General features: G+C 63.0%; 1 protein-coding gene across 13 annotated transcripts in view; it reads left to right on the top strand.

The window, feature by feature from the left end:
- The window catches only part of PITPNM2 (phosphatidylinositol transfer protein membrane associated 2), a 144,459-nt gene extending 127,654 nt beyond the window's left edge, over positions 1-16,805 (top strand). For 8 of the 13 annotated variants that reach the window (XM_033440818.2, XM_033440811.2, XM_033440815.2 and 5 more), the window contains 17 exons: positions 1,091-1,195; positions 1,356-1,426; positions 4,578-4,825; positions 5,263-5,452; positions 5,591-5,710; positions 6,264-6,469; positions 6,977-7,155; positions 8,531-8,701; positions 10,525-10,689; positions 12,373-12,521; positions 12,869-12,985; positions 13,310-13,426; positions 13,532-13,695; positions 13,789-13,938; positions 14,322-14,505; positions 14,584-14,712; positions 14,804-16,805. In XM_033440818.2, the coding sequence (XP_033296709.1) occupies positions 1,091-1,195; positions 1,356-1,426; positions 4,578-4,825; positions 5,263-5,452; positions 5,591-5,710; positions 6,264-6,469; positions 6,977-7,155; positions 8,531-8,701; positions 10,525-10,689; positions 12,373-12,521; positions 12,869-12,985; positions 13,310-13,426; positions 13,532-13,695; positions 13,789-13,938; positions 14,322-14,505; positions 14,584-14,712; positions 14,804-15,127 (2,789 nt within the window). In that variant the 3' untranslated portion in view covers positions 15,128-16,805. Of the gene's footprint in view, positions 1-1,090; positions 1,196-1,355; positions 1,427-4,577; positions 4,826-5,262; positions 5,453-5,590; positions 5,711-6,263; positions 6,470-6,976; positions 7,156-8,530; positions 8,702-9,864; positions 9,930-10,524; positions 10,690-12,202; positions 12,522-12,868; positions 12,986-13,309; positions 13,427-13,531; positions 13,696-13,788; positions 13,939-14,321; positions 14,506-14,583; positions 14,713-14,803 lie in introns of those variants that run through there. The other 5 variants (XM_049697720.1, XM_049697722.1, XM_049697721.1 and 2 more) reach the window with 4 other exon arrangements.
- The last annotated feature ends 1,407 nt before the right edge of the window (positions 16,806-18,212 follow it).

Raw genomic sequence — 18,212 nt, 5'->3', positions numbered from 1 at the left:
GGCAAAGACACATCTAATGTAGAAACTTTAGAAAAAGCTGGAAAAGAGAAGAGACAGCAGAGCAGAAGATGCCAGAGCCGCAGTGTCCTGGGGAAACTGTCCCAGTGACCCACAGAGGAGGGACCAGCCACGGCAGAGCCCAGACTGCTGCTTCCTACCCAGCAGTCATGGGTGAAAGTTCTCAGAAAAGCAGAAAAAAAAAAGTCATGGATGGAACTGTTCATAGCAGCACTTCTCACTAAGCTGTCGTTTTGTGGACATTGAAAACAGTCAGGAACATCATGGAGAAACAAGACGTGGTCCGTCCATACGATGGAATATGACTCGAGCATGAAAACGGATGAGGCACTGACACGTGGTTGAAACTTAGAAACACCATGGGAAGTAGAAGAAGCCAGACAAAAGACCACATACTGGGGCTTCCCTGGTGGCGCAGTGGTTGAGAGTCCGCATGCCGATGCAGGGGACACGGGTTCGTGTCCCGGTCCGGGAAGATCCCACATGCCGCGGAGCGGCTGGGCCCGTGAGCCATGGCCACTGAGCCTGCGCGTCCGGAGACTGTGCTCCGCAACGGGAGAGACCACAACAGTGAGAGGCCCGCATACCACAAAATAAAAAAAAAAAAAAAAGACCACATACTGTATGATCCCATGTATGGGAAATGTCCAGAACTGGCAAATCCATAAGGACAGAAAGTCAACGGGTGGTTGCCAGGGTCTGGGAGAGGCGGGGGATGAGGCATGACTGCTAATCGGGGCAGATGGAGAAGTTCTGGAACCAGATAGAGCTCATGGTTGCACAGCATTGCGAATGGACTAAATGCTACTTGAAAATGGTTAAAATGGTGAATTTTATGTTAAGTGAAAGTTACCACAATTTTTTGAAAAACATCAGGCAGAAGCCCCGTGAGTATGTGGCCGTGTGTCCATCCTGTTAAGGAAGGGAGAGCATAGAACCAAGTGGGGAGGGCCACACGGGCCAGAGAAGCATGGGAGCCCCCAGAGCGACCACTCTTAGGCCTCCCAGCGGCCCCCTCCCCTGACTCCCTGCCCTTGATCAGGGTGCTGAAGCCCCTCTCTCTCCTCCCCAGAGGACCTGTCCGATTCAGAGGAAATGTTCCCCAAGGACATCACCAAGTGGAACTCCAATGACCTCATGGACAAAATCGAAAGCCCTGAGCCAGAGGACACACAGGGTAACCAGCTGGGGGCTGCAGGCTACAGCCTCCTAAGGAGGAGCACCGAAGCACCCAGGGGGGTTGGGGGGACACCTCGGGCCCTGCTTGTCACGGTCACAGCCTCTGTCCGCTGGGCCTGCCCCTTTACTCACACCCACCCACCGCTTCTGTGTTGCAGACGGTCTGTACCGCCAGAGCGCCCCCGAGTTCAGGGTGGCCTCCAGTGTGGAGCAGCTGAACATCATCGAGGTGGGTGCCAAGGTGGAGAGGGCCAGGGCTGCAGCGGGGGGGCAGGGCGTAAAGGACCAGTCCCGCGGGGGAGACCATGGAGGCAGAGCTTGGCTCCCCCAGCATCATGTCCACACTGTCCTGGGCACCACTGGAGAGAGGCCTGGGGCCCAGCCCCTCTGATGCCCCTGAGAACCAGTAGGGACGGCAGACAGCTCCCCCGAGGAAGGCCTTGACCCCGCTCCACCCTTGGAAAGCAAAATGAGAAACTTGTAAATTCCAGATCTTCACCGTGTGCTCAGCTTGTCTGAAGTCCCTGAAGGAAAAAAGATAGAAGGGGAGGAAGCGAAAGTCATCTAGGCAGAAGTGATGTGGCCGCCCCGCCGGGGGTGGGAAGAGTCTAATTGTCCAATCAAACTGTCCTGGTAGAGCGCTTGTGTCCGCTTCAGGGGTTCTTTGCATGGAGCTCACGCCCCTTCTCCTCCTCCACCTGTGGGCGGTCAGAGCTGTTTGCAGTGGGGCAGGAGCCGGGGCAGAGTGGGGCTGTCACACACTGCGGTCACCTCACTGCTCTGGCCTCTAGCTGCCCGAGGTGGAGACGGCACCTCTGGGGACTCAGGACCCGTGGGGAGTTTGGACCGCGGAGGGGGTGCATCCGCACCGCCCTCCTTCTCTTGGGGTTCTCTTTGAGGTCTGAGGTCGAAGCGGGCTTTTCTAGAAGGGTAACTGGAACGAGGGGAGTTGATTCCCAGTTGCCGGTTAATGGCGATAAAGCAAACGGAGCCCCCTCCTTGCCTTCGGCGCACACAGCTCTGACGGCCCCCCAGGAGGGGCAGAAGGGGCCTCGGGCTCTGGATCTTCCTGGGGATATGCATTTGGACCCAGCATTGGTTCTGGGACACCGCCATCCAGAGTCAGATCCCTTTGCTGGCAACGGTCCCCAAACCGGAGCCTCTTCTCCCAGGCTCGAGGAAGGAGGACGGCTTTACCTAGTCACTGCTGGAGACCCCTGGCTCTCCAGAGTGGGCTCCCAGGCCCCGCCTCCCAATGGCTCTGTTCCCACTGGGGTTCGAGTCTCAGGCAGGGTGTGCCCCTGTAGAAAGCAGTTTGAATGGGAGGAAAGCTGTGTCTCGGACCGGCCTCCTGGGTCCCTGAAGAGTCCCCAGCCTCCAGCGCTGGGTCCCAGCAGCCCGGCACAGGCAGGATTCTCTCAGCCCCGCACTGCGCAGCCCTGCCTGTCCCAGGTGACTAGGGCCCACGTGGGGGTGACAGGGAGGGTGCTGTAAGACGCACCTTCCATGAGCCTCTCGCCTGGCTGTGTTGATCAGTCTTTGGGACCATCTGGTGCTTCTATCCTGGCCTGTGCTCTGGGCAGCCAGTGACCACACCCTGCCTTGGGCCGTGAGTTCATTCCTGCCCAGGCCCTGTGGCCCACAACCAGCCGATGACCAGCCCCCTCTTGGGGACTGAGGCAGCCCAGCCTTGCCTCCACCCGAGGCCCAGTACCACCTACCAGCCTTCCTCCCGCCCAAAGCCCTCTGCTGCTCAGAGGCTCCCAGCCCAGCCCGACCCGTTCCCGGTGGGCTCGCCAGTCCCTGGGTTCAGTGCCCAGTTCAGGGCCAGCTGACCCCCCATGGCCCCTCCAGATGGCTTCAGCCCCTTGTTCTGCTCCTGAGTTCCGTAGGGACAGGCCCCTCTCTTCAGCTCCCTTCCCCGCCCCCCTCAGCCCCTGACATAATACGGGCAAGGCAGGTACTCACCTGTGGCTCTCTTGGGCCCTGGCCCTGGCCTCCCACACCAGAAGTCACACACCAGAAGCCAGGGATGGGGAGAGGCCCCTGGGGATGGGGCTACAGCCTAGGGTAGCAGAAGAGCACTGAGCTGGTGGCAGGAGCTCTGGGTTCCGGTCCAGCTTGGTACTGATGCGCTGTGTGATATTAGACAAGTCCCTTGTCGTCTCTGGGCCACCTCGTCTCTAGATAGAACAGTTCCATTCCCATGGTGGATGTGTGTAAGTCTCACTTGGACTTCATAAGCAGGGCTGACTCCTCACAAATGAGGGGGGTTCAGATAGACACACCTGCATTGCCCTCCCCACTCTAAGATGCTGGGGTTATGCCACCTCTGGGACATCTCTGCTCTTGAGGACCTTGGTCTTAGAGGCTGGGAATGGCAGGGCCTGGGGGCCATGGGCCTGGGGCAGCGGGGGAGGGCCCATGTAGATGGAGGGAGAGCTCAGAGCTGCTGGCTGAGCGGCCAAGCTGAATCTGAATCCCTGACCCCCGCCACCCCTCTTTTTCTTTCTTTTTTTTTCTTTAATTGCTTGCCTCAGAATTTTTTTGGTTTGGTTTGGTTTTTGGCTGCATTGGGTCTTCGGTGTGGTGCACAGGCTTCTCTCTAGTTGTGGCGCGGGCTTAGTTGCCCCGCAGCATGTGGGATCTTAGTTCCCCAACCAGGGATCGAACCTGCATCCCCTGCATTGGAAGGTGGATTCTCAACCACTGCGCCACCAGGGAAGTCCCCCCCAGCCCCTCTTAAGAGAGCCTGTGAGGGCTTCCCTGGTGGTGCAGTGGTTAAGAATCCGCCTGCCAATGCAGGGGACACGGGTTCGAGCCCTGGGTGGGGAAGATCCCACATGCCGCGGGGCAACGAAGCCTGCGTGCATAGCCCCTGCTTGCGGCAACCAGAGAAAAACCTGCGCACAGCAATGAAGACCCAGCACAGCCAAAAGTAAATAAGTAAAATAAAATAAATTTTTAAAAAAAGAGAGAGAGCCTGTGACAGACCGACATCTGGACACAGACACACAGAGGGCAGGCAGGCCCCAAAGGCCCGCACGGAGCTGAGCCTCTGCCTGCCCCCCAAGGCTGGAAGCCCAGAAGCCCCTGCCTGGGCCCGCAGATGGGAGGTGGAGTTGTGCTTCGGAAGGAAGAGACCCTCTCCCTCCCTGTCCTCTGTGCCCCGTCAGGCCGGCAGGGAGCAGGGCTGAACACAGAGGGGAGGGGAAGAAGCAGCTGGGCCTCCCCGGGGGAGGGGCACCAGGCCCTGGAGCAGAGGAACTGAGAGGGGGTCTCAGAGGGAGTGACTGGGCCGCCACAAGCGTCCCCCCAGCAGGACAGAAGCTTCGGCCAGGAGCCGAGTCCCCAGGGAGCTCACCCCCCCACCCGCACAGGACGAGGTCAGCCCGCCGCTGGCCGTGCCGCCCTCCAAGATCCACGTGCTGCTGCTGCTGCTGCACGGAGGCACCATCCTGGACACGGGCGCCGGGGACCCCGGCTCCAAGCAGGGCGACACCAACACCATCGCCACCGTGTTCGACACCGTCATGCGCGTGCACTACCCCAGCGCCCTGGGCCACCTGGCCATCCGCCTGGTGCCCTGCCCGCCCATCTGCTCCGCTGCCTTCGCCCTCGTCTCCGAGTGAGTGCCCAGGCTCGCTGCCACCTGCCCCTCCCCTGGCCCTGAGGGTCAGGAGACACCCCACCCCCACCCCAGCCGCAGTACTGGGACCACAGTGCCGACATCCAAACCCGCCGTCTAGCCTGTTCTGCCGGGAGACGGCACAACCTACGCAGATGGCTGAGCCTAGAGTCCTGGAGGGGCCGGGGCCCAGAGCTGAGCCTCCGTTTCTGCATCTGTAACGTGGGGATGCTGACCTGCCTCTGACATACTGGCCTTACTCCCCGGCCCTGTTTCCCATGCCTGGCCTGGAAGCATCCCCACGAGGTTTGCCAAGTCAGGGCTGAGGCTCTCAGGGTGTCAGGCAGCTCCTGCTCTGATGCTCGGGTCAGGGAAGAGGGGCCCACTGGGCTGAGCTGAGGCCACCTGCTCTCTCCTGACCGGTCTCCCGCCCCCAGCCTCAGCCCCTACAGCCACGACGAAGGCTGTCTGTCCAGCAGCCAGGACCACATCCCCTTGGCCGCCCTGCCCCTGCTGGCAACCTCTTCGCCCCACTACCAGGAGGCCGTTGCCACAGTGATCCAGCGGGCCAACCTCGCCTACGGGGACTTCATCAAGTCCCAGGAGGGCGTGACCTTCAACGGGCAGGTGAGTTGTGGGGTGGGGGAAGGGAAGGCAGAAACCCTGCAGGGTGGGCTGGCCTGGTCCTCCAGGCCAGGGCTCTCCCCAGCCAGCCCTCCAACAAGCAGGGCGGGCTCTCAGGCCCCCGAGCCTCTCCCCCTCCAGGTCTGCCTGATCGGGGACTGCGTTGGGGGCATCCTGGCGTTCGATGCCTTATGCTGCAGCAACCAGACGGTGTCTGAGAGTCAGAGCAGCAGCCGGCGGGGCAGTGTGGCCAGTGTGCAGGTACTAGCTTCCCCCAGCCCCCCGGAGCAGGGGACCTCCAGGTTGAGGACGGTCACCCTCTGGCTGCAAACGTCCCAGAGGCCTGCGGAAAAAGGGAAGGGCAGAGGTTGCTAACGCAGGTGCCCAAAGGCAGGGGGTGGATGCGTGGGACATCAACCTAGGAGCACGGCAGCTTCAGCAGGCGGTGAAGCAGGGTCTGCACTGTGGGGAGCAGGCTCTGGTCCTGGGGGGTGGATCCTCTGAGCTTCCCAGCAGGAGAGAGCACCCAAGGTCCCTCTGCTGCAGACTAGCAAATGGCCGGGCAGGCCGGGCGAGGCAGCGGGATCAGTGGGAGATCAGCAAGGCCCACATGGGCAGGCCAGGCCAGGAGTGAAGGCTGGGGGGACCGTGGGGCACAGAGGGACAGGCCTTTTCCCTCGCTGGCTTGGGTGAGAGGCCGCTGAGCCGTGGCCAGTGGGCCTGGAGTCAGGAGGGCAGACACGGCTTCCAGGACACTGAAGAGGGGGCCAGGCCAGTGGCCACCGGGCAGTGAGCCTGCATGGGGCCGTTCCAGGACACTGACCTGCTGTCCCCGGGCACGACGGTCAATGCGGCACACGGCGGCACCCTGGAGAGCAGCCGGCACCTGAGCCGCAGCAACATCGACATCCCCCGAAGCAACGGCGCTGAGGACCCCAAACAGCAGCTGCCCCGCAAGAGGAGTGACTCGTCCACCTACGAGCTGGACACCATCCAGCAGCACCAGGCCTTCCTGTCCAGGTGGGTAGTGAGGCCCACCGCCAGGTGAGATCGGGGACTCTAAGACAGAGGGACGGCTCAGAAGTGAGAACATGGATAAGAGGGTGCTGGAGGCCCCCCGGCCCTTGTCCTGCGATCCCCAGACTGGGCCACGGCTCTTCAGCTGGGAGAAGGTGCTTGTTGGGTACGGCTGTGGTCTTGTACATGCCTTGGGCCACCTTGAGTCAAAGGGAACAGATTGACCAGGGCTGGAAGTGGGGATGGCAGAATCAGGGAGCAGAACTGACCAGGGGCGGCGTGATCCTGGTCAGGGCTGTCCCAAAGGCGGTGGGCTCCCTAGAGAGGTTGGGACCTGCTGTCACCGGAGGTGTCCCAGCAGGTGCTGGACAGCTGCACTCACAGGACCACACAGGGGCCAAGCCTCGTTTGGGCCTGATGACCCCTGAGGAGCCTCTTTCAGGAGGCTAAGGACAGGCCAGCCCCGAGAAGGGCTGTGGTGTGACCTCATTCGTCCCCCGGCATCTGCAGCCTCCACGCCAGCGTGCTGAGGAATGAGCCCAGCTCCCGCCACTCAAGCAGCTCCACCATGCTGGATGGCGCAGGGGCCGTGGGCAAGTTCGACTTCGAGATCGCTGACCTCTTCCTCTTCGGGTGCCCGCTGGGGCTGGTCCTGGCCTTGAGGAAGACCGTCATCCCCTCCCTGGATGGTGAGAGTCCCTGCAGGGGAGGAGTGAGGCGGGGGGGTGGGGGGAGTGGGCATGAGCTGGGCAGAGGGTCTCAGTGGACCCCTGTCATGAGGCCATGGCCACCTCCCAGGCCCCTTCCTCCTCTTTTCTGCACCCCCCACCAAGGACCCATTGCTCTCCTTTGCTCCAGCTTCAGCAGCTCAGTCCCTGGCCCCATTTCCCAGCACGCTGTTTCGTTTAATCTCCAAGGCACCTCTGGGAGCTGAGGTCCAGAGATGGAAGGGGCTGCCCCAGGATCAGATGGGGCCAGACCCAGTCTCCCAGGCCCAAGGTCTTCCCATAAGGAAGAGATGTGAAACCAGGCACCCCCAAAGTCTCCTCGATCGGGTGGCCTCCCAGCCCCAGAGGGACCACAGCCACGCTGCTCCAGGTTCCTCCTCATGGCTACACACACGGGGAGACAGAACCTGTGGGCTAAGCAGCCGTCAGAGCAGCAGTCCCTGCCCAGTGACCCTGGGATCAACGAGTGTGGTCCAGGGAGAACTGCCATCCTACAGGAGCTGTGCAGGGGCCCCAGCGGGAAACAGGCTCAGAGAGGCAGGCGTAGACACTTGCCCAAGAGCAAGTAAACAGTGGCTTCGGTATGAGCGCACAGCTCAGAGACACTGATGTTAGGGCACCGTCATCTGTAAGGGTGAAAAACCAGAACCAACCTAAATGGGATGCGAGCCGGTTAAATCAATCGTGGCACAGCCATACAATGGAATACCCCACCGCAGTTAAAAAGAATGGGGCGGAACTAGAGTGCTGATACGAAAGACTCCTATTTATTGTGTTAAATGAAAAAAAAGCATAGATTATGTTCAAAAAGCATAGATTATGTTCCTATTTGTATGTATTTTTTAAAGTGAGATATAGGTTACTGATAGTTTATAATGACATTCACGTGATCTTCCCATCAACTATGAGATGTTCGAAAGCCCAGCCCCATCGCACAGCCTAGAGACATTTCTAATAGCGGAGGATAGCTCTACCTGGCTCAGGCCGCGCGTGCGCGTGAGGCTTCCAAAAGTTGCAGGTGGGGCGCTAGCCCCGGGGCTCTGGGGAGAAAGGAGACCCTCCGTTATATGTCTTTTATCATATATATTTCTGTGCTTAAAAAGAAATTTTTTTAACCACCGTCATTGTAACTTTTTCAATTAAAACAAATTTGGTTAATAAAGGGACAGTGGCCCAAACAGAATCCCAAATTTGATAGAGACACACTTTCGGGTTTCTCTGTATCCCCAACCCCGTCCCGTCGCACTGCACCCAATCCCAGCCTGCTCTAGGCCCCGCCTCCTGAGGGCGGAGCTAGCTCCAGGCTCTGCGACTCCCCCCCAACTCCGCCCCCCAGTTTTCCAGCTGCGGCCTGCCTGCCAGCAAGTCTACAACCTCTTCCACCCCGCCGACCCGTCGGCCTCGCGCCTGGAGCCGCTGCTGGAGCGGCGATTCCACGCCCTGCCGCCTCTCAGCATCCCCCGCTACCAGCGCTACCCGCTGGGGGACGGCTGCTCGACGCTGCTGGGTGAGAGCCCCACGGGCCCCCGGCCTTCGGGGAGGGTGGGACTTGTCCCCTCTCCTTGGGTGCCCCAGGCCGGGGCTGGCCCTGCCGTGCGGGGAGGGGCGTCCTGCACTGAACACGTTGGAAGCGGGTCACCTGGTATAGGTGCGGGTGCATTAGCCCCACCCACCCCAGGGAGGTAGGAGGGAGACAGCCTCACAGGCCAGGGCCTCCCCCCCCACTCCCCCCCCCCCCGACACACACACACACACACACACACACACACACACAGAGCTAGGGACCTCGCTCGCCGTCCCACCGCCCTGCCAAGGCGGACCTGAGGACCTGAGGGCCCCTGGCTGAGTCCCGGGCCTTGTCCTGCCCTGACCCCGTGGCAGACAGCTCCGGAGCCTCCAGGTTACCTAGCCTGAAGCTGGGGTGCAGGAGCACGAGAGGGAGTTGCCCGTGACCCACTCTCGCACCCCGGGAACGGCCCGTCCCACCTGCCCCCGTGTCCTAGTCCTGTCACGTCCTGGCTCTTGAGGAGCGGCGCGTGTCTGTGTCACGTGCACACAAGTGTCTATTCTTGTGTCCCCTCTTCTCTCCCCATATGCCTCCAGTCCAGACCATGCAGAGAAGCCCCCAGCTGGTCCTGGAGGGCGGCCCCCTGGTCCCCCTCCCTCACAGGGATGGCTTCCTGGAGACCAGTATCCCGTTCTCACAGTCACCTGGCGAGACGGGCCCCACCCCAGCCCAAGCTCTGCTGAGTGTGTGTAACCCCCCTGCTCGTGGTGGCGTCTGCTTCACCGGCTGACCGCTGGTCCTCAGGGACCCCCGTGCCCTCCTTGGCCACCCGGAATTTGTGGAACTGTGGTGGCGAGAAGCAGAGACCAGGCAGGACAGGCCCTGGGAGCAGGCTTGGTGCCCCCTCTCTGGACACTAGGCAGAGCAGGGAGGGGACCCGAAGCAGAGGAGGTGCATGAGCCCAGAGAGGGGAGCAGCTGCCTCAGGGTCACCCAGCACAGGTGTCAGTCCGAGGGTTCTCTCCCCTGTTTGTGAGGCTAGCAGCAGGAGTTGGGGTGAGGCCTCGAGCCCGCTGGGACCCACCTGACCCCCAGGAGAAGACTTCAGTCCTGGCGAGGGCTTGGATTCTCAAGGCCCCACTCCCTCTTCCTGAGGAGGTCCAGGCATCTCCTGCACCCCGTCTAGATGTGGGTCCTGTAGCCGAGCCCCGTTCTCAGGCTGGACCCAGGTGAGCCTGGCTCGAGCCCTCAGCCCCTGCCTTTGTCCCCAGATGCCCATTCAGGGCTGGCTCGATGTGACCCGTGTGTGAGGCACGTGCAGGGGGTGTTGCCTCATTCTCAGTCCTCAGCGCTGGGCATCCCTGGGAAGCTGCCCCAGGCCCCTGTTGTTAGCGCCCCCAAAGCCAGCTGCCGCGGGATGTGGGTCAGGCCAGGCCAGGCCGAGCCCCAGAGGCCAAGATGGCCGGACTGGAAGGGTGGCCGTGGCCAGTGTGGGGCATGAGCCCGGCCGCCTTGCCTCCCTGCCCACTGTGTCTGTATTGGTCCGTCTGCCCACCCCTGCCCCAGCGGTCCCTTCCCTCTGCCTCAGCTCTGGGCCCTGAGCAGGCTGGCCCTGGCATGCTCGGGCCCATCCTCTCTGCCAGCTGTGCTCAGATACCCCTGCTCCTCTGCAGCTGGACGTGTCGGCCTTGTCTGGCACAGCGGCTGCTCCGGCTGCCCCAGCCCCGGCACATGCTGGACGCCCCCTCCCACTGCTCGGGGGCTGGAGGGCCGGGCTGGGCGAGGCCTCCTTACCCGCGGTCTCTGGTCCCTGTCCACCTGCAGCAGATGCACTCCAGGCCCACAACGCGGTCTTCCAAGAGCACGCGGCCCCCTCCTCGCCCGGCACAGCCCCCACTGCCCGAGGTTTCCGCCGGGCCAGCGAGATCAGCATCGCCAGCCAGGTGTCGGGCATGGCTGAGAGCTACACGGCGTCCAGCATTGCCCAGAGTGAGTGCAGCAGTGCCGGGCCTGCCCTCCCCGTCACAGCAAGGGGGCTGTGCCCTGTCGCAGCCAGTCTCAATGGCGGCCACTGTGCCCGTCCCCCAGAGGACAGTTTGCAACGTCTGGAGGCAACTGGGGTGGGCGCCACTGGCATCTGGTGGGTGGAGACCAGGTATGCTGCTCAACACCGTACGGTGCCCAGGACGGCCCCGCGGCGAAGAGTGATCCAGCCCCCGTGTCCATAGAGGACTCTGCAAGGAAGGAACGTTGAAAGGGGTGGCCCTGGGGCAGGGCATGGGGGGGGCAGGTGCAGGTGGTGGGAGATGGGTGGTGCTGTCTCAGCTGGGGGTGGGTGGGTCTGGGAGGAGGGGTCCTAGCCCCAGGGGGGCAGGTGCTCCTTGAAGGAGAAAGCTGGGGGGCCCATTTCTGGAGAAGCTGCAGCGGTGGCCGAGGGGAGCCAGGGAGGCGAGGTCTCCTGTGCCAGCCCCTCCTGCCGCCCCAGGGGGCAGAGTCACCCACAGCCTCCTTCGCTCCTGCCCATCTCAGAAGCTTCTCAGCAGCTGGAAGCGGAGTCCGGGTCACCCCACACACACTCCCCCGGGGCCAGCGGCCCCCTGCCACGTGACCGGCTCCCAGGCTGCCTGTCAGAGCAGGGCTCCGGGGCTAAGGCCAGCGTGGGTGTCCTCCTGGCCCGCGGGGGCAGTGGCGGCCCCAGCAGGGCTGAGCCTGTGCACCGCTTAGCCACAGCCCCAGCGTCAGGTGCCCGTCCCTGCTTGCCCTCCCCCACTACCGCCCACCGCCCTGGGCCAGCAGGCGAGCCCCAGCCTGGGGAGGGCCCCCGCCTCCCCGACTTGGACATCAGAGAAGGTCCCGGGCGTCACAGCCCTCCATGCACACACGTCCGCCTTCTCTAACTGGGGTCACGCTCTGTTTCCAGGCACGCCTCACCCCCGGGCCCCGCTGAGGCCTAGCGGGGAGCTGGTGGCTTGGTCTGGGAGCACCCAGACTTCCAGGGAGGAAGCAGGAGCAGTGGGGGGTGGGGGGGGTGGCTGGATGGAGGCCGGGTGAGGGCTGGGGGGTTGTTCGTCAGGCAGGCTGCAGGCGGAGAGCAGGGCCACCCCCAGCCTAACCAGGTGCACCTCCTGCGTGCAGTCACCCAGGAGGCTTTTGCAAACCTGGGCGGTCCCCGAGCCTGGAGGGGGAACCGGCTTCACACGCAGGCTCTGTAGACTGAAGGCCCTCACTTCACACCCTGCCTGCCAGGTGCTGAGGACAGCGGGCCTTGCCTTGGGGCCCAGGAATCGTGACTCCATCTCTGCAAAGCCTCGCACATCCTTGAGGCCTGCGGGGGCAGACAGGGGGTCCAGGAGAAGCCTGGAGAGGGCAGTGATAAGGCCCAAGGCGGGGGGTGGACAGGACCAGGGCCAGGGCGTCCTGCCTCCGGACTGGGCTCGTCCCCTCGCCCTGCATCTCCACATCCTCCCGGCTGAGCCGCAGTCCCCCACCTCCCCCTCCTCAGGCGCCCTGGCTGCTTGCTGCTCCCGTCGCCGAGTCTGGGAGAAGGAGACTTGCTTTGGCTGCAGCCCTTCTCTCTGGTCAGAGGAGGGTCTTGCCTTTGGGCTGCGCCCGGCCTGAGGGGCCAGGTGAGCCCCTGGGGCCCAGCCCAGTCACAGCCCCTCCTCTTGGCAGTTGCGGCGAAGTGGTGGGGTCAGAAGCGGATCGACTACGCCCTGTACTGCCCCGACGCCCTGACGGCCTTCCCCACCGTGGCCCTGCCCCACCTCTTCCACGCCAGCTACTGGGAGTCCACGGATGTGGTCTCCTTCCTGCTGAGACAGGTACCCAGGGTCCCGCTGCCGGGCACACCTGCACCTCTCAGGAGGCCCGACTGACACCGCTGCTGAGGTGGCCCCATTTCATAGATGAGGACGGTGGGGAGCCCCACTTTCTGGCCCCAGCAGATGCCACAGCCAGCAGGATGGAGGAAGCCGTGGGGATGTTGAGATGGGGTGAATGGATGTGCACCCTAACAGGCCAGAGAGCAGACTGCAGTGGGGTCAAATAGTGCCCCCCGCCAAACCCTCCCATGGGTAGCGTGGCCCCTAGGGCCGCTGGCCTCTCCCCTCTAGAACAGGAAGCCCCAGGCTTGAGCCTGCCCCATGGCTCCCTCTGTGTCCCCTCCCAGGTCATGAGGCACGACAACTCCAGCATCTTGGAACTGGACGGCAAGGAGGTCTCGGTGTTCACCCCGTCAAAGCCAAGAGAGAAGTGGCAGCGCAAGAGGACCCACGTGAAGCTGCGGGTGAGGGGTCCTCTGAGTGCCCAGGCCCCACAGCTGTCGTCCTATTGAATCCGCGCGAGAAGACCCCATTTTACAGATGAGGAAACTGAGTCACAGAGAAGTGTGCTGTCTTACTTAATCCTCACAGTCTGGGGTTGGAGCTGTTACCCCATTTACAGACGGGGACCAGCGCCAAGGCCACGTAGCTCAGTGGCTGAGCTGGGTCATTGGGCTTTGCACCCGTACTCACGCCCCAGGCCCGTGGGAAGCTTGAGCTGAGCCCAGGAGGCCGCAGCCGCCCCTCCATCCCCAGCCCTGACCCAGCTTTGCTTCTCCTCCCCCCAGAACGTGACGGCCAATCACCGGATCAATGACGCGGTCGCCAACGAGGATGGCCCTCAGGTCCTGACAGGCCGGTTCATGTATGGGCCCCTGGACATGGTCACCCTGACCGGGGAGAAGGTAAAGACACAGGGAGCCCGCGGGAGCCCCCCACCTCGCCTCCCTCTGGCTGGGGGGTGGGAAGTGGGGGTGGGGAGGCCAAGGGCGCGGCCCAGCCATGACCAGCCCTCCCGGCTCCAGGTGGACGTGCACATCATGATGCAGCCGCCCTCAGGTGAGTGGCTGTACCTGGACACGCTGGTGACCAACAGCAGCGGGCGCGTCTCCTACACCATCCCCGAGACCCACCGCCTGGGCGTGGGTGTCTACCCCGTCAAGATGGTGGTCAGGTATGAGCTCCAAGGAGTGAGCAGGCCGGGTCAGCCTCGTCCGGGGCGGGAGGAAGGAGCCCTGGTGGGTTCTGATGAGCTGCCCCCTCCCAGGGGAGACCACACGTTTGCCGACAGCTACATCACCGTGCTGCCCAAGGGCACGGAGTTCGTGGTCTTCAGCATCGACGGCTCCTTCGCCGCCAGCGTGTCCATCATGGGCAGCGACCCCAAAGTGCGGGCCGGGGCCGTGGACGTGGTGCGGTGAGCGCTCCGAGCAGCAGTGGGTGGGCTCGGAGGCAGGCAGCTCCACGGCCAGGCGGCGGAGGGCCCTGGGTGCCAGAGCTGGGACATGGGGCAGGGACCCCGCAGCTGGGTCACACCTCCCAGCTGTAACCTCTTGCTGTTGATGCCTCAGTTCCCTTACCTGGGGAGCGGGGCTGCTTCTAACAAGACCAGTTACACCTGCTGCAGGGGGCGGGGGTGGGGGCCGCGAGCACCGCGCTGCTGTCAGTCCGGCTGCTGCTGCCATTGTCGGCCCCTGACCCGAGAGGCGCTCTTTAGTGGCCCCCGTGGGGACTGGCTGGGCGGCCCAGGAGGGAGGACAGTACATCCGTGGGACACCCAGGCCTGCCCCTCGCCCCCAGGCACTGGCAGGACCTGGGCTACCTCATCATCTATGTGACGGGCCGGCCTGACATGCAGAAGCAGCGGGTGGTGGCATGGCTGGCCCAGCACAACTTCCCTCACGGCGTGGTGTCCTTCTGTGACGGCCTGGTGCACGACCCGCTGAGGCACAAGGCCAACTTCCTGAAGCTGCTCATCTCTGAGGTGGGTCCCGGCTAGAAGGGAGTGGGGTGGGGACGGGCGGAAGGGCCGAGCCCGCGCCCACGCCCGTCTTACCCACAGCTGCACCTGCGCGTGCACGCGGCCTACGGCTCCACCAAGGACGTGGCGGTCTACAGCTCCATCAGCCTGTCCCCCATGCAGATCTACATCGTGGGCCGGCCCACCAAGAAGCTGCAGCAGCAGTGCCAGGTGAGCAGACGCGTCATGGCTGGCGGGCGGGCAGCCCCGGGAGCCCCGCCCCCTGACAGCCATGCTCCGCGTTGCCCTCCCTCCCCCGCAGTTCATCACCGATGGCTACGCGGCCCACCTGGCCCAGCTCAAGTATAACCACCGGGCGCGCCCGGCCCGCAACGCGGCCACCCGCATGGCGCTGCGCAAGGGCAGCTTCGGCCTGCCTGGCCAGGGCGACTTCCTGCGCTCCCGGAACCACCTGCTCCGCACCATCTCGGCCCAGCCCAGCGGGCCCGGCCACCGGCACGAGCGGACGCAGAGCCAGGCGGACAGCGAGCAGCGGGGACAACGTAGCATGAGCATGGCGGCCGGCTGCTGGGGCCGCGCCATGGCGGGCCGGCCCGAGCCGGGGACAGCTGCGGGCCCCAAGTAGGGCTCCGGGAGCAAGGCGCTGTGGTCTCCATGGTGCTAGGCCGGGGCGGCCCGCCCTGCCAGGAGGCCTGGCCTGGGCACGGACAGTCGGGCTGGGGCCCAGCTTGTCCCAGGGCCTGGCGGAGGACACGGGGCCGTGCCACACACAGCCCTTCCAGCCCTGCCTCACGTGTTAGGGTCTGCGGGGTTGCAGCGTAACGTAGAAGCTGGCAGGACGACCAGCCCGAGGATGACGGAGGGACCAGGACCCCCCCCAGCGTGGACTGGCTGGGAAGGCACTCCCGGACGCTTGCCCTGCGTTGACCGCCCAGCATCCTGCCAGGCCTGGGCACCTCCCGTCCACTAGCTCGCCCCGACCCCCAAGTCCCCTCCCACTTGGTAGCAGCTCCAACGGGGGACAGCCTGCTTCTTGTTAACTCGAGTTACTCAACTGCTCGACCTCACTGGTTTTGCACTGAAGTTTGAGGGTGGAGACCCATCACCATCTCCTATGGCTACAGATCCGTTGACGTGCGCGAAAATTCAGCGTTTGCTGATCCAGGACCTGTCGCCACACAGAAGGCTCCAGGGCAGAGAATCCTTGTACAAGTAGGAGAGAAAGGCCATATGGTATTTTCTGCAGCTCCGCCTGGCCCATGGCAGCCCCGGACTCCCAACCCCTTCCAGCTGCCCCACCGGGAGCCCCGTCCAGCCAAGGGCCTGGCGTCATCTCAGCCTCAGGCACAGCCCAGGCCGCCAGGCCGGTGGCTCCTGAGAAGCCTCGCCTCGGGCCGTGGGGCCGGGACCAGCCGGGCTTACTTCTTCCGCTCCTCGCCAGCCGTCAGCCAAGGCCCTGCGCCTCGGCCCCCCTTCCACGTTTCTACACCTTTCTACTTCTCCAATCTGATTTCTATGAGGTTTTTTTAAACGAGCAATCCTTGGCTGCTTCCTTTTCTTAACTCTTTCAGTACCAAACGCAGCCCCTCCACATGAAAACGCCCAGCACTGTGACGGAGTCCAGCCTGGTTCTGGGTCCCAGGGCCCTGTCCCCTGCCCAGGCAGCGGGGCGTGGGCTCCCTGCCTCGCTTGACCCCCGTTAATTCCACTGAATTTCTACTCTGGGGTGAGTGGGGCACACACGTAGGTTTTTTTTAACGCCAATTCCGTTTCGATGCCGAATCCAAGAAGCCACAGCTCGCTTAGTTAGCTTCAGGGCAGGCAGCCACGGCTTCACTTCCCACCTGGTAAGGACCGCGCTGTCCTGCACGCTGGGCCTGAGCGTCAGCCCTCCCTCCCCGGAACCGACGGCAATCTCAGCCGTGGCCTCAGCCCCGGCAGCCCCTCCGCTGCTGCTCTACCTGCTCTGAGACGGGGGAGCCTGCCAGGCCTCGGCCAGCCGTCCAGCGACCAGGCTCCTTCTATGCGAAGCTGCTGCCAACCTGGATACGGCCTCAGGGCCTCGTGGGCTGGGACGGGGAGGCGCGCAGACAGATGTTAACATTTTTCCGTGTGTAGATATGTACAGCCAAAGGGTCGTGTAAATGTTCTGCAAAAGTGGGTCTGTACAGAGTGAAAGCTATTTATTTTGTGCAGCGAAAAATGTCTGGAGGGATGGGACCTTCAGGGTTTATTCATATTTAAGATGTAGCTTTTTGTTGTTGTTTCAGGCATTATGTATAAAGCGACGATTATTTTATGGACCAAGTTTTAATGTAACTGTTGCAGTGAAAGTGCAATATCTAACCCCTTACTCCCAGCGGGAATCGCTTGGCCCGACAATCACAGCCCTGACGAGGGCCCCCCATGGCCAGTGCCGCCTCCTGTCGGTCCCACCTCACCCCATCTCGCGTGTCGCCCGGTGAGCAGCCATCCACAGGAGCACCTGGAAGAGTCTCAGCCCGCCTGCAATAAAGGCCGGGAGGCCGCCTGGCCCCAGGAGGCCGGGTGGGCAGTGGGCTCGGCCTCTCCCAGCGGGCAGCTCCCCCACGGCTCCGAGCTCCCCGCCTGCCTGCCCAGCCGCCAGCCATGCCAAGGACAACAGCAATAGTCCCCGGGCCTCTCCCAGCGGCCCTCAGCCATAGATGGTGAGGTGGGCAGCCCAGCCTCCCTGGTGACGTCTGTCTTCTCTATCCAGGTCTGCTTCCTGGCCTACCTGAAGATTCCTTTCGGCACATTATCCTCTTAAGGAAGCACCAGTTTTTTCAGAAACTAAGAGAGGGAGGACAGAGTCCTTTAAAAATACCAAAAATGTTTACAGCATTGGGTGCTGAGCTGCAGGGCTCAGGCCCGACCAGTCGTAACCAAAGGGTGAAGCAGGCCTTGCTGACTGCCACCCCACCCCAGGCCTGTTAGAGTAGAAGCCTTAGTCCCACTCCCACCCCCAAGCCCCCAGGACTGAGCCTCAGCCCGCACCCCCCCCCCAGATCCCCCCACCTGCCTTCTCTTTGATTTCTAAAGAGGGATTCAGCAGAGACCCCACGCCCCCTTCCTAGCTCAGTCTGAGCTACCTGCCCGCCCACCCGCCACGTCGCAGTCTTCACGTCTCAGCTCCCTGTCTGTCTGGACCGAATGTGAGTGGTGTCCTGACTTGCCCCCGCCCGCCCTTGCTGTCCCTGCTCCATCAGGCCTGAGTGTGCTCTGTGTACTGTGTCGTCGTCTGTTACACCAATTAAAGAAGCAGGAAGGCTTCCTTCTGGGTCTCAGTACTGCGCCGGCAACCAGAGCCCCGGGGTGGGGGGTGGGGTGCGGGGGCCGGGATGGGGGCCCAGCCTGTCCTGTGAGGGTAGAGGCTGTCCTTCCCAGTACACAGTGTCAGCTACGCTCACAGTAATACCAGTACACTCACGTGGGTCTTACCTATGCTGGGCCCCCTTGCAGCCCCTTCCAGCCCTTTCCCAGGCATGAACTCAGTTGGTCCTCATAGCAACCCAGTCAGGGAGGTGGGTACTGTCAGCCTCTGCTTCACAGAGGACACAGCCAGTAAGCTGGGCCAGGATTCCTCCCGGGCCACCAGAATTCTCAACTGCGTCGTCTGTGGCACAAGCAGCGAGGGCAGCAGCCTCCCTCCAAGCCTGAGGAAATCCAGTGTAAGAGCCAAGGGTCTGGGA

This window comes from Orcinus orca, chromosome 15 (genome assembly GCF_937001465.1).
Source record: "Orcinus orca chromosome 15, mOrcOrc1.1, whole genome shotgun sequence".
Taxonomy (NCBI): Eukaryota; Metazoa; Chordata; class Mammalia; order Artiodactyla; family Delphinidae; genus Orcinus; species Orcinus orca.
Note: the sequence above shows the minus strand (reverse complement) of the source record. Positions and strands in the feature narration are given on the sequence as shown.